General features: G+C 40.7%; 1 protein-coding gene across 2 annotated transcripts in view; it reads left to right on the forward strand.

The window, feature by feature from the left end:
• SCARB2 (scavenger receptor class B, member 2) overlaps positions 1-12,450 on the forward strand; it is a 131,732-nt gene that overhangs the window by 109,787 nt on the left and 9,495 nt on the right. For both annotated transcript variants that reach the window (XM_006885302.1, XM_006885303.1), the window contains 3 exons: positions 2,024-2,193; positions 9,025-9,143; positions 11,261-11,334. In XM_006885302.1, the coding sequence (XP_006885364.1) occupies positions 2,024-2,193; positions 9,025-9,143; positions 11,261-11,334 (363 nt within the window). The remainder of the gene's footprint in view (positions 1-2,023; positions 2,194-9,024; positions 9,144-11,260; positions 11,335-12,450) is intronic.

Consider the following 12,450-nt stretch of genomic DNA (forward strand, 5'->3'; position numbering starts at 1 on the left):
GTTGGCTCAGGACAGAGAAGGGTTCAGAGCTTGTATATAGAGTTGCTCTGTGTTGTAAGTGACTTGACGGTTGGTACATAACAACAATGACAAAGTACCATCAATTCATCCTGAGAACTAACTCTTTAATTCATCCCCATTTCTCCATATTTTCTCTCTCTTACATGGTTTGGGTCCTTTCCATCTCTTACAGGAACTATAAAAACCTGCTTCTAACTTGCCTTCCTATTCAGGTAGTATTAGTGTTAGTGGAATATGTGAAGGGAAAAATCAAAGTCAATGAGTAAATGAAGTTGAGTGAAACAAGGGGATCTAGACTGAGGGCGGTAGGTAGCTTTTGAAAAGATGCATCACAGAAGAGATGTATCCCTTTCTGGTAGGTGTTTAGACCATTTTTGAAGGCTATTTGGCAGTATTAAAGCAAAGAGATACAAATGTCAGACATGATTCTGCATTTGTCTCCTGTGTGGTCGCTGGCCTGAAGAACTCTAGTATATGCAAAAAGACATGGGCAGAAATGTTCATTGCAACATTGTTTGGTTTTAATTCATCATTACTACAATCTAAATGCCTATAGAAAGGGGAATGGATAAAAAAATGTTGAAATATTCTTGGGCAACAGTGGACTCAAGCATACCAGTGATGGTGAGGTTAGCACAGGACAGAGCAGTGTTTCTGTTGATCCAAAGTTGTGAGCTGGCACCAACTCACCAGCAGATAACAACATACTCACACAAAATGGAATGTTATTTAGGACTTTAAGTAAAAACAACAGAACTAGGTACATTCATATAATAAAGCTCAAAAATGTTGTTGTTATGTGTCGTTGAGTGGCCTGCGACTCATAGTGACTCTCTGTACAGCAGCTCTGAAGCCTGCTCTGTCCTGAGCCAGTCTCAATGACTCCAGTTCACCTACCTCCATTGTGCCAATTACTGTATCAATCCATTTCATCGGGAGTCTTTCTGTACTGTGCTGTCCCTCCACGCTTCTGAGCATGAGTCCTTCTCCCAGTACTACTCCCCTCTGGCAGCGTGCCCAAATCATGTGAGACGGAGCTCAAAATCCAAGGAAAATCTTGATTTCACCTTCTCCAAAACAGACCTATTTGCTTTCTTGGTGGTTCATGGTATGTTTAAGATTCTTCTCCAGCACCACAAGTTAAAGGCATCAGTTCTTCTTTCATCCTTAGTCATTGTCCAGCTCTCTGATGCATAGCAAGTTACTGTAAGACCGTGGCCTGCATCAGGCCTTAGTCTCTAAACTGACATCATTGCTTCTCAATACTCTGGAGAGGTCCTGGACAGTATATTTTTCCTAAGTTACAAGATGACAGACATGGAGCAGAAGCTCAGGGGAAAGAACCTTTCCTCATTACTGCCTCAGAGAAATATCTTTCCCTAAAGCTGATACATGGGATTTGGAATTCCACCCTCCTAAATGTGAGACAGGTATCAGCATGAGACCAGTGGCAGTGTAAGGCACAAGACATCACAGAATTGACTGTGACCTGAGCCATCATATCAAGGGGTGGCTGGGGTGAGAGAGGAGAGAGGTGCTGGAGGTGGGAGTACAAGGGATCCTGATGTAACAGGGAATGGGAAGAGACAAGATACATAAGCCAGGGTGGGGGAACTTGGTAATTTCTCTAAGGGGAAGTGTCTTTCATTTGCTCCTTTTGGTAAAATGCTTTTCTGTCAAATACTGTTTTAAAACTAAGCATCCAGATTAAGACAGGCTAGGAAGAAGGATTGGTCAGTCACTTCTGAAATATAACTGACCTTTGAAAACCCTATCTACAAGCTCAAAAATATTCATTATGTAATATTAAAAAATAACAATACCACGTGTTTATTACATTTTAATTAGTTGGGCTTACTTCAAACTATCTGGTTCATCTTCGTTTTCCATTTACCCTGTAGACTCTTAGTAAAACACCTGAGAACTGTTGCTAACTCACTGGTTTGGAACAGATTACACTGGTGATCTCATGTTGATTTCTTTTATTCTTATTTTGTAACAGGTCAGTGTATATAACTTTCAGTGGCTTTGAGAGTGTGCAGGGACTGCCTGCCCTTCGGTATAAGGTACCTGCAGAAATATTAGCCAATACCTCAGAAAATGCTGGCTTCTGTCTACCTGAAGGAAACTGCCTGGGCTCAGGAGTCTTAAATGTCAGCATCTGTAAGAATGGTAAGAACGCAAAAGAAGGGGCAGCATGATAGGCACATAGTATGCAAAGGGCTTATAAAGCAGAGGGTATGGTGTCAGCCCAATTGTGAAGAAAGATTCTCAACTTTCAGAAATAATGCTTTGTAGCATAGCTATAGAATCATGCTGACTGGCCTTTTTGTAATTTTTTTAAAACAGACATTTTCTTTTATAACATTAATTACCATTGATTAATACAATTATAATCAATGAATAAGGATGACATAAGAAGAACTGGTGCCTTTGAACTGTGGTGTTGGAGAATAGTATTGAACGTCCCGTGGAAGAGAATGAACAGATATGTCTCAGAGAAGATGCAGCCAGAGTGCTCCTTGGAGGCAAGGATGATTGAGCTTCATCTCACATACTGTGGGCAGGTTGCTAGGAGAGGCTGTTCCTTGAAGAGAGACTTTAGGCTTGGGAAGGTGGAGGGATGGTAAAAAAGAGGAAGACCCACAACCAGATGGAGTGATACAGTGACTGCAGCAATGGGCTTGAGTGTGTCAGAGACGGTGAGGATGGCGCAGAATAGGACAAGGTTCTGATCTACTGTTCATAGGATCACTGAGTCATACTCGAGGATGAGTGTTGAATATCCAACAACAGCAATGCAATTGATGACAACGTCTGATCAAACCCCTTTTTGTGTATAGCCTTTCCCTTCACTCAACAGATCTATTTATTAGTGCTTTTTATTTATGGAATGCTACGTTGAATTTCTTTCTGCCAGTACTTTAGAAACTGTAATAGTAATAAAAGCTAATGTTTACTCTAGCACATGCCATTTGCTACTCAGCTTTCTAAGTGCTTTACCCATTTGTTGTTGGATGCCATTGAGTTGATTGTTGACTCTTAGTGACCTTATGAGACAGAGCGGAACTGCTTCATGATCTGTAATCTTTATGGATGCAGAACCCCAGCCAGGTGTCTCTCTTGTGGAACCCAGTAGGTGAAACTGAACTAGCACTCTTCAGGTATTAGCCAGGCACTTAGCCATTGCACCACCAGAGCGCCTTTTACACATTTGCACGTAGTAAATGTATATAAGCCTGAGTGGTGCAGTGGATAAGCATTGGGCTACTAACCCAAGGTATTCCAATGAAGGTGGAGCATAGTAGGTATTTGGAAATCACTGTGTCAGGGAATGCAGGACCCCATCCATGGATATAAAGGCCACAGATAAGTGACAGCACATTCTTGGTTCTGACCTCTCTCTTGTCTTACAGGGGAAGTCCTGGGTCTCTGTCCATCTCAGTGGGTTCAAGGCACAAATGAAAATTTCTTTTTCTTGCTAGTTTGTTAACATTCTGCTTTTTATTTTCAAGTTAATGCCCAATTTAATAGATTCTACATTGGAAGACTAAAGCTTTGGCTATAATTCTTTCCTATTACATAATCCAAACTTTGGACTGAAATGTTAAGCTCTCCAGGATCATCCCCAAATTCTCCAAGTCCCTGGGAAACATTTTGGATATTGGGATAAGTGAGTGTTCTGGAGTCAGGCAGAGCTGTGTCTGAGTTTTATTCTATGCTACCAAACAGGCTGAGATTGTTAAAGATTTTTAACATCAATGTTTTATTCTCTTCCATGAAATGAAAGTAACTGCAACTTCCTTAGAAGATTGTATGATGGTTGGAGAAAATGTATGGAAGTCATTCAGAACAACATCTGACTCTTATTAAACTGTCAGCTGATTTTTAAAGTACATTTTGAAGTTTAGGGTAGGTTACAAAGAAGGAAATTGAGGATTTATGGAACTGTTGAACAGAAACTTTTGCTAGGAAGTGATGATATGTGTCTTGACATGGCCCATGGATACGTAAGCAGATTTTATAATTACTTGCCAATTAGCTAATTTCTCCAAAACCGTACATCTCTGGCAGTAGTTACTGAGTCCATCTCTCCTCTTCAGTTGATAACTGTCAGAGTTGACACTGACGTCTGATGACCTTAAGTACAGCAGATGAAATACTGCCCAATCCTGCATCATCTTCCCCACCACCAGGACATCGAGCTCATCTGTGGATGTGGTGCCAGCCCGTCTTGCTGAGGGTCTCTTCCTGCCTCACTGGCCCTCTGCTTCACCAAAAATGATGTCTCCTTCTAGTGAGGGGTCCTTCCTGATGATATGGAAAAAGCAAAAGACATAGTGTTACCTTGTAGTTCATTAGCTTTTCATTGGCTAACTTTATATATATACATATATATATATATATATACCTTTTCCCTAGTCTGTCTTAGTACAAAAGCACCTATAAAATCTTTGCCACATGGGTAGCCCTTCTATTATTTGAAATGAAATACCATTGGGATAGATTTCAGCAGCATAGCAACACAGAGGCCCATGATAGAATAATAAACTGACAGATGGGTGATAGAGATCTTGGGTAAATTTCCTTTAATCTCATCAGAGACTGAGAATATAGTATGACTAGGCAAAGTGTTAACCTTTTTCTACATCATCATATTCAAGAGAATAAGGTCCACACTTTGGTAAAAGAATTAAAAACTTAGTGTAAAAGCAAAAGATCACTAAAGAACGTTGTTGTTAGGTGATGTCTAGTCAAGTATGACTCATAGTGACCCTATGAACAAAAGATCTGAACCCTGTTCTATCCTGTGCCATCCTAACACTTCTGACACACAAAAGTCCATTGCATCAGACACTGTGTCAATCCACCTGGTCTAGAGTCTTCCTCTCCTTCGCCAATCCTCCACCCTTCCTGGCATCATGTCCCTCTCCAAGGAATAGCCCCTCCTAGTAACATGGCTAAAGTACTGAAGTCTCCTCATCTTTGCCTCCAAAGAGCACTCCAGCTGCACTCTCTCCAAGACATATCTGTTTGTTCTTTTGGCCATCCATAGGACGTTCAGTGCTTTTTTCCAACACCAAAGGCGTCAATTCTTCTGTCATCCCTACTGTGTGTAAGGTATTTGAGAAGGGGTGTATCCTTTTTCCTGTCTATTCAACTTGGATTCTGAGTAAATCATTTGGGAAGCTGGACTTTATGAAGAAGAATATGGCATCAGGATTGTGAGATCAGCCAATGTCTATCCCGATTTCAGGCCTACTTTTAAGAACTCATTCATTGAAGCTGCATTTGGCATTAGGCCCCTTTTCTTCTGGTATTTTCTTTTCAAAACTGACAGACAGAAGAAAGATAAACTTATCTTGGAAGGAAAATTGGATTGAACATTTAACATCTCACATTAAGTTTGACACTGATGACTATATGACTTTTTGCTTAAATAAATCTTCTATTAATAATTTTAAAAGCCTGCAGCTTTTATATAGATTACATCTTAACATCAAGAAGACAAAAATCTTCACCACTGGATCAATTGTCAGTATCACAGTAGATGGAGAAAGGATAGAAGTTGTCAACTATTTCATCTTACTTGGATCCACCATCAAATCCCTTGGTACCAGCAATCAAGAAATCAAAAGACATGTTGCACTGAAAAAGTCTGATTTCAGGCATACTCCAGAGTACCAAAGAGCAATGACGTCAGCTTAAGGACTAAAGTGCACTTGATGCAAGCCATGGCCATCTTAATTACTTGCTGTTTATCTGCAAGTAGAGCGGTGACCAAGGATGGCAAAAGAAGAATGAATTATTTGAGTTGTGGTGCTGGAGAGAAGTACTGAATTCTCCCATGGTCTGCCTAAGGAACAAACAAGTCTGTCTTAGAGAAAGTGAAACCAGGGTGCTCCTTGGAGGCAGGATGGTAAAATGTTGTCTCATATATTTTAGGAATGTCATCAAGAAGGGCTTGTCTGTGAAGAAAGACATCATGCTGGGAAAGGTGGAGTCAGAGAAGGAGCAAGCTCATTAGCCATCCTCAGCAAGATGGATTGACACAGACTAACAATGGAATCAAGTATATAAAAAATGTTGATGATAGTACAGGATGAGCAGGACTCGGATCCGATGTTCACAGGTTTGCTTTGAATCACAGTTGACTAGACAGCATGTAAAAACAAAAAAGTGCAGTTAAAACTAGTGCTTTGAGATGAAACAATCTTTTATTAATTTTTTTATTTTGCAATATTTTTAATTGCTTCAATGTCCTATCTCCAGACCTTTTCAACCTGTATGCAGAGCAGATTATCCGAGAGGCTTGGCTCTATGAGGAGAAGCATGGCATTAGGATTGGTGGAAGATCTATCAACAATCTGCGTTATGCAGATGACACAACCCTGCTTGCTGAAACTGAGGAGGACCTCATGCACTTGCTGTGAAGGGTCAAGGACTGCAGCCTTCAGTATGGACTGAGGCTCAATGTCAAGAAGACAAAATTTCTCACCACTGGACCAATTGGCAGCATCAGGATGGATGGCGAAGAGATTGAGATTGTTCACAGCTTCAGTTTGCTTGGCTCCACGGTCAACACTTTTGGCACCAGCAGCCAGGAAATCAAAAAACGTATTGCGATGGGAAAGTCTGCTGTTAGGGACCTCTCTAAAGTACTCAAGAGCAACGGTGTCTCTCTGGAGACTAAGGTCTGCCTGATACAGGCCATGTTATGCATCAGAGAGTTGGACAATGACTAGGGAGGATAGAAAGAGAATTGGCGCCTTTGAGCCGTGGTGCTGGAGAAGAGTATTGAATGTACCATGGACTGCCAGGAAAACAAACAGTTTCATCCTAGAGAGGGTTAGACCAGGCTGCTCCTTGGAGGCAAGGATCCTGGGGCTTCATCTGACATACTTTGGACATGTTGTACGGAGAGACAGGTCCTTGGAGAGGGACATCATGCTTGGTAGGGTAGAGGGACAGCGCAGGAGGGGAAGACCCTCTTTGAGGTGGATTGATTCAGTGACTGGGGTAATCCAGATGGGTGTGTCAGAGGCAATGCAGTTGGCACAGCATAGAGCAGGGTTTAGGGCTGTTGTACATAGGGTCGCTATGAGTCGCAAACGACTCGACGGCACATAACAACAACAACAACAATGTTTATGACAGAGATAGATTCAAGGATGTCTTTGAAAATTTTTAAATAGCCAATAAAACCAAAATAATACGTACAACTTTCTAAACACTAGAAGCACGCAAAAAAAATGCCATCCACACATCTAAGACAGGAAAAAAAATACAGATATGTTTTTCAATGGAAACAATAATCACAATGACAGAAATAAAATTTTAAACTTACCACATATTAAAATAAATGCAAATGGGATAAGCTTTAAGCTCGGTTGAATAAAACAAAAGGTTAGATGAGGGACCAGCAAGGTATACTCCGTGGGCCAAATCCAGCCCTGTCTCTGGGTTTTTTTGGAGAGTGTTTTTTAAAATTTATATTCATTGCTAAAGTCTTACTAATATCCAGCCTTTTGTCATTATTATTGTTATTATTATTAATTTTAATGAAAATTTACAGATACTTTGTATTCCCATTCATTCATTGTTGCACTTGGCTCACTGCCCATCCCTTCCCCCCAGTTCGCTCTTATCTTAATTCAGTTAGAATTCTGCATCTCTCATGGCAAATTATGCCCCTGGATAAATTCTGTAACATCTCTAAGTCTCAGTTTTCAAAAATATAAGATGAATACAATAATTCTAACCTCTTAAAGTTTCTGGAAATACTAATTAAAATAATGTATATACAACTACAACTCTTGACTCTTTATAGGTTCAGTAAATGTTGAAAATGAAGAACTTTGAAAGAACTATATCTGGTGGAGTAAAAGAATTTGGACTGAATGAAATGTCAGAAAATGAATTATAGGTCCTGAACTAAGACATTCAGAATGACATTTAACATGGAACGAGGAAAGCAGAGAATACCTTTTTTTTTTACTATGAAAAATCATTCAACTGGCACATGGAACCTGTCTGTAGAACAGGACAAGGAGATACTGAATGGTTTTAAATCAGGAAAGGGCTGAATCATTGTATCATACTTACTCAGTCTGCATGCTGAGCAAATAGTCAGAAAGGCTAGACTATATGAAGAATGAGGCCTCAAGAATGGATAAATTAACAACCTGGGATACACAGATGCCACAACCTTACCTGCTAAAAGTGGAGAGGACTGGAAGTGCTTCTCATGAAAAGCAAAGACTACAACCATGAGTAGGGATTACACTTCAGTATAAGTTAAAAAAAATCCTTACAACTGGATTCCAAGTAGCATCATGATAAATGGAGAAAAATTGGAAGATGTTAAATATTTCATTTCACTTGGATCCCAAACCAACACTCATGGAAGCAGCAGTCAGGAAATCAGACAACATAGTGCACTGGGAAAATATGCTACAGGGGACCTTCATAAAGATTTGGGGATTGAGATGCTCCTGACCTAAATCATAGTATTTTCAGTTGCTTCATATACATGTGAAAGCTGAATAATAAGTAAGACTGAAGGATGGCTGGCCTTCAGTGGTGCCTTTCATTTGATGGTGTTGGCCAAGAGTATTGAGTGCATCATTTGTGTCAGAAAAAACAAACAAATCTGTTTTGAAATAAATACAGCCATCTTCATTAGAGGTGAAAACGGTAACACTTTGTCTTACATACGTTGACAATATCATTGGGGGAACCAGTCCCTGGAGAAGAACATCATTCTTGGTACCGTAGACAGTCAGGGAAAAAGAGGAAGATTCTCAGTGCTGGATTAACACAGTGGCTTTAACAGGGGGTTGGGTTCAAACATAAAAACCATGGAGAGGATAGCAGAGGAGCATTGGTACATAGGATCTCTAATCAGAACCAACACTGCACACACATTTTTGTTTCTATAGAAATAAAGTTTGTGATCAGAAACTATATACTTATTTTCTTCCTGTTTTCCTTAAAATACAGGTGCACCCATTATTATGTCCTTCCCACACTTCTACCAAGCAGATGAGAAATTTCTTTCTGCCATAAAAGGCATGAATCCAAATAAAGAATCTCATGAGACATTTGTGGACATCAATCCTGTGAGTATGTACTCCTTTCTGGTGACAGAGCAGGCTGTCTACACAGTGGACAGCGGGTTATTCCATCTATACAGTGTGTGGTGGGCTAGTGATTAGCATTCCTAAGAAATGCATTGTCTTTCTTCATGGGGAAAACGTAGCTCAGTGGAATGAAATGCATAGTCCCATAGCTGAGTAATAAGAAGACTGGATTCCATGGATCGTCTGTATAGAAAGGGAGCTGTGGTGGCTTAATGGTAAATTATTTATTGTTCAACCAACCCCAAAGCACACAGTTCAAATCCACCAGCTGCTCCACAGGTGAAAGACAGGCAGTATCCCATGTGAGTAAGTGCCTCTGAAAATCCACTTGAGCATCAGCAGTGAGTCAATTCTGACTCTACAGTCCACAATACCAACATCTACATAGAAGGAAGCTCTGGTGGAAGAGTCTATAAAGGGCCGTGCTGCTAACCCAAAGGCATTTTCCATCTATCAGCAGCTCTGCGGGAGAAAAATGGACAATCCCCTCCTGTGCAGCCTTGGGAACCCAATGGAGGGTCAGTTCTAAGTTGGTTATAACTCAACAGCAGGGAGTTTGAGTCTAAAAATACAGAAATGTCAGTGAACCAACTTTACCAAAAGAGCAGCAGTGAAAGTTCAGACATGGGAGGCGATTGAGATTGGTCCATATAATCTGGCCAGCCTTCTGCCAACAGCCTGGGGCCTGAGCCTTTAACTGTTAAAGTACAGAACAGCAGCTTTGAAGGTGTCTCACTGCTTACTCACTGCCTGAAATAGTTTGGTTGAAATTTGAAGATGTATGTCAGTTCCACTCACTTTTTGCAAACTGTATTCTACAGATACTTCTGAGAGTTTGTTATGTCAAGTGGTTGTTGTTGCTGTTGATTGCCATCAAGTTTAGCACAACTCATAGTGGCAAAAGACCTAATGCCTTTCCATAACCATTGTCATTTCTCATAAACTCTTCATAGAGTTTCCAGAGGCATGTGGTTTAGGAAGTGGATACCACTCCTGCTTGCAAACCTGTTTTACAACTGGGAGCTCCACCAAACTCTGTCCTCAATGGGAAACTATTATGGTATTTGATACCCCAATGATACAAGGTTCAGCATCATAGCAAATCCAGGTTATTTCATATAGCACATTGACAAAGAGTGACGTGCAAGGTGGAAAAGTGTTCCTTCAGATATAACAGTGCTTGTCTCATTTAGCCATGGTTAAGTGGCTAAATGGTTAAAATTATGAAAGTATTTTTAATCTTAGAATATTAGAAGAGACAAGCAAAACCACACTAAACGGATTCAAACATTATTCCATCACTGAAGAGCCTCTTATTGAAGGAACCAAACTGGAGGCCAGATATATTTAGACTTGGGATTTTAAACCTCATGGAACTACAAAGAAAAGCGAGATTATCCTTTTAACACAGAAGTTTCCCTTTAAACCACACAGAGTGCATTTATGTGAGCAAGGTTTGGTTTTCCCTTTGTCTTCTTAGCCACTGCTTGGTCAGTTTTCATAAGCCAAATTTAGCAGTTGCTTGTCACCGTGGGAATAATGTGATCCCATGGCCTTGGTGCAAGGATAGGGGAGTACAGGGATGAAAGCTGCTCAGCTCTGTTAGGTAGGTCTCCCACGTTCTTGGCTTCCTGCTCAGGCAGTGGTCTTAGCGCAAAGCACACCTTTCAAGCTGTCTGCCAATTTCCTAGATATTTAGACCTATCAAGGTATTTCTTGGATCTCTCTCATGCTGGAGACCTTTATGATTTTGCTATTAGAAGTGTGACCCAGTGACCAAAACACCTAGGATTCTTGTTATAGATGCATAACTTCAAGTCAACTCTGAACCTACTAAATAAGAATCTGCATTTTAACAACCCCAGTGACTCATCCGTGAACACCTGAAAGTTTCTGAAGAATGGTTTGCTAGGAACCTCAAATAATCAGGAGTACTCATTCTGTTCTGGGGATCAATTCTCTCCCTTGTTCCACTTTGCCTTTCAAGCACGGTAATACCACCTCTTTGATCAGAAACAGTGTAGACACATTACAATGATGCTTTACTGTGGTTTTAATAAGTCCTAATATTTTCTTTCCACTTCTCTGATTTGCAGTTGACTGGAATTATCCTAAGAGCAGCCAAGAGGTTCCAAATCAACGTTTATGTTAGAAAATTGGATGATTTTGCGTAAGTTTTGTTTCTTTCTAAGAAAGGCAGAGGGTAGTTTTGTTACATTGACTTTATGGTGGGGTTGATGTTGGGAGGACAGCCACCCCTTCTAACTCTGCTCACGCCTGCCCTTAGGCATGTGCATGTTTTTGTCAGATGCCTTGGTCTTAAAATTTACTTGCTGTGTGTAGCCTAACATAGAGTCCTTTCGGAGGATGAGCACTGTACATAAGACAGGAAACTAAGTTATTTTTCTTCTCTGATGCCACACTATAAAAATCAATTCAATTCAGTTATGTCCTCTCTTCTACTTCTGTTCTGACACCAGCTGCATATGTAATTTTCCTTCCTCTAATCTGAACCACCTGGAGTGAAGTCAGCTCTCCTCACTCAAGGGCACAGTGCTCCACATTACCCAATCTGCTCTAGGCTTCTTCAGATTTTAGGCACAAGCTTGAGACCGTCCAAGCTCCCCTCTCCTGATCTACTTGCTCTCACTACTCTGTCAAGTTTGACAGCTCATTGGAATGACTCACAGAATTCAGGGAAAACACTGTACTGATTGTTTTCTTATAGCAAAAAGATGCAATTGGAGAGACATACAGGACAAGGTCTAGGAGGTTCCAGCAAGGAGTTTCCATGACCCCAAATGGGATACACTATTGTCCCACATTCATCAATACCTCTCACCAACCAAGACATCCAGAGCCTTTATTGAGGTCTCATTACAGAGCCATGGTTGAATTAGTCATGATTCAGTGACTCACGACCCCCTTTTTATGTCAGCTGATACCATGTGTTCAATAGCTAGCATAGCCAGGCCCCAGTCACCCCATTATATAACCTGTTAGGTCAGATGTGTGCACCCCTTCAAGACACTTCAATTACTATGAAATTCCCAAGCTTTAGAATTCATTTCTCTAGAACTAAGTAATATCCCTGGGTAGCAGGAAAATTTGTGCTCAACAATTAACCTAAAGTTTGGCAGCATGAACCTCCCAGTGATGCTCTGGGACAAGGGCCTGGCATCTGTTTCTCTCAAGATTATTGTTGTTGTTGTTCGAAGCTGTCAAGTTGAGTGTGCCTCACAGTGACCCTCTGAACAGCTGACCTGAACCTTGCAGTATCCTGTGC

This window comes from Elephantulus edwardii, unplaced genomic scaffold (genome assembly GCF_000299155.1).
Source record: "Elephantulus edwardii isolate Elephantulus edwardi_28Jun2011 unplaced genomic scaffold, EleEdw1.0 scaffold00042, whole genome shotgun sequence".
NCBI classification, from domain to species: domain Eukaryota; kingdom Metazoa; phylum Chordata; class Mammalia; order Macroscelidea; family Macroscelididae; genus Elephantulus; species Elephantulus edwardii.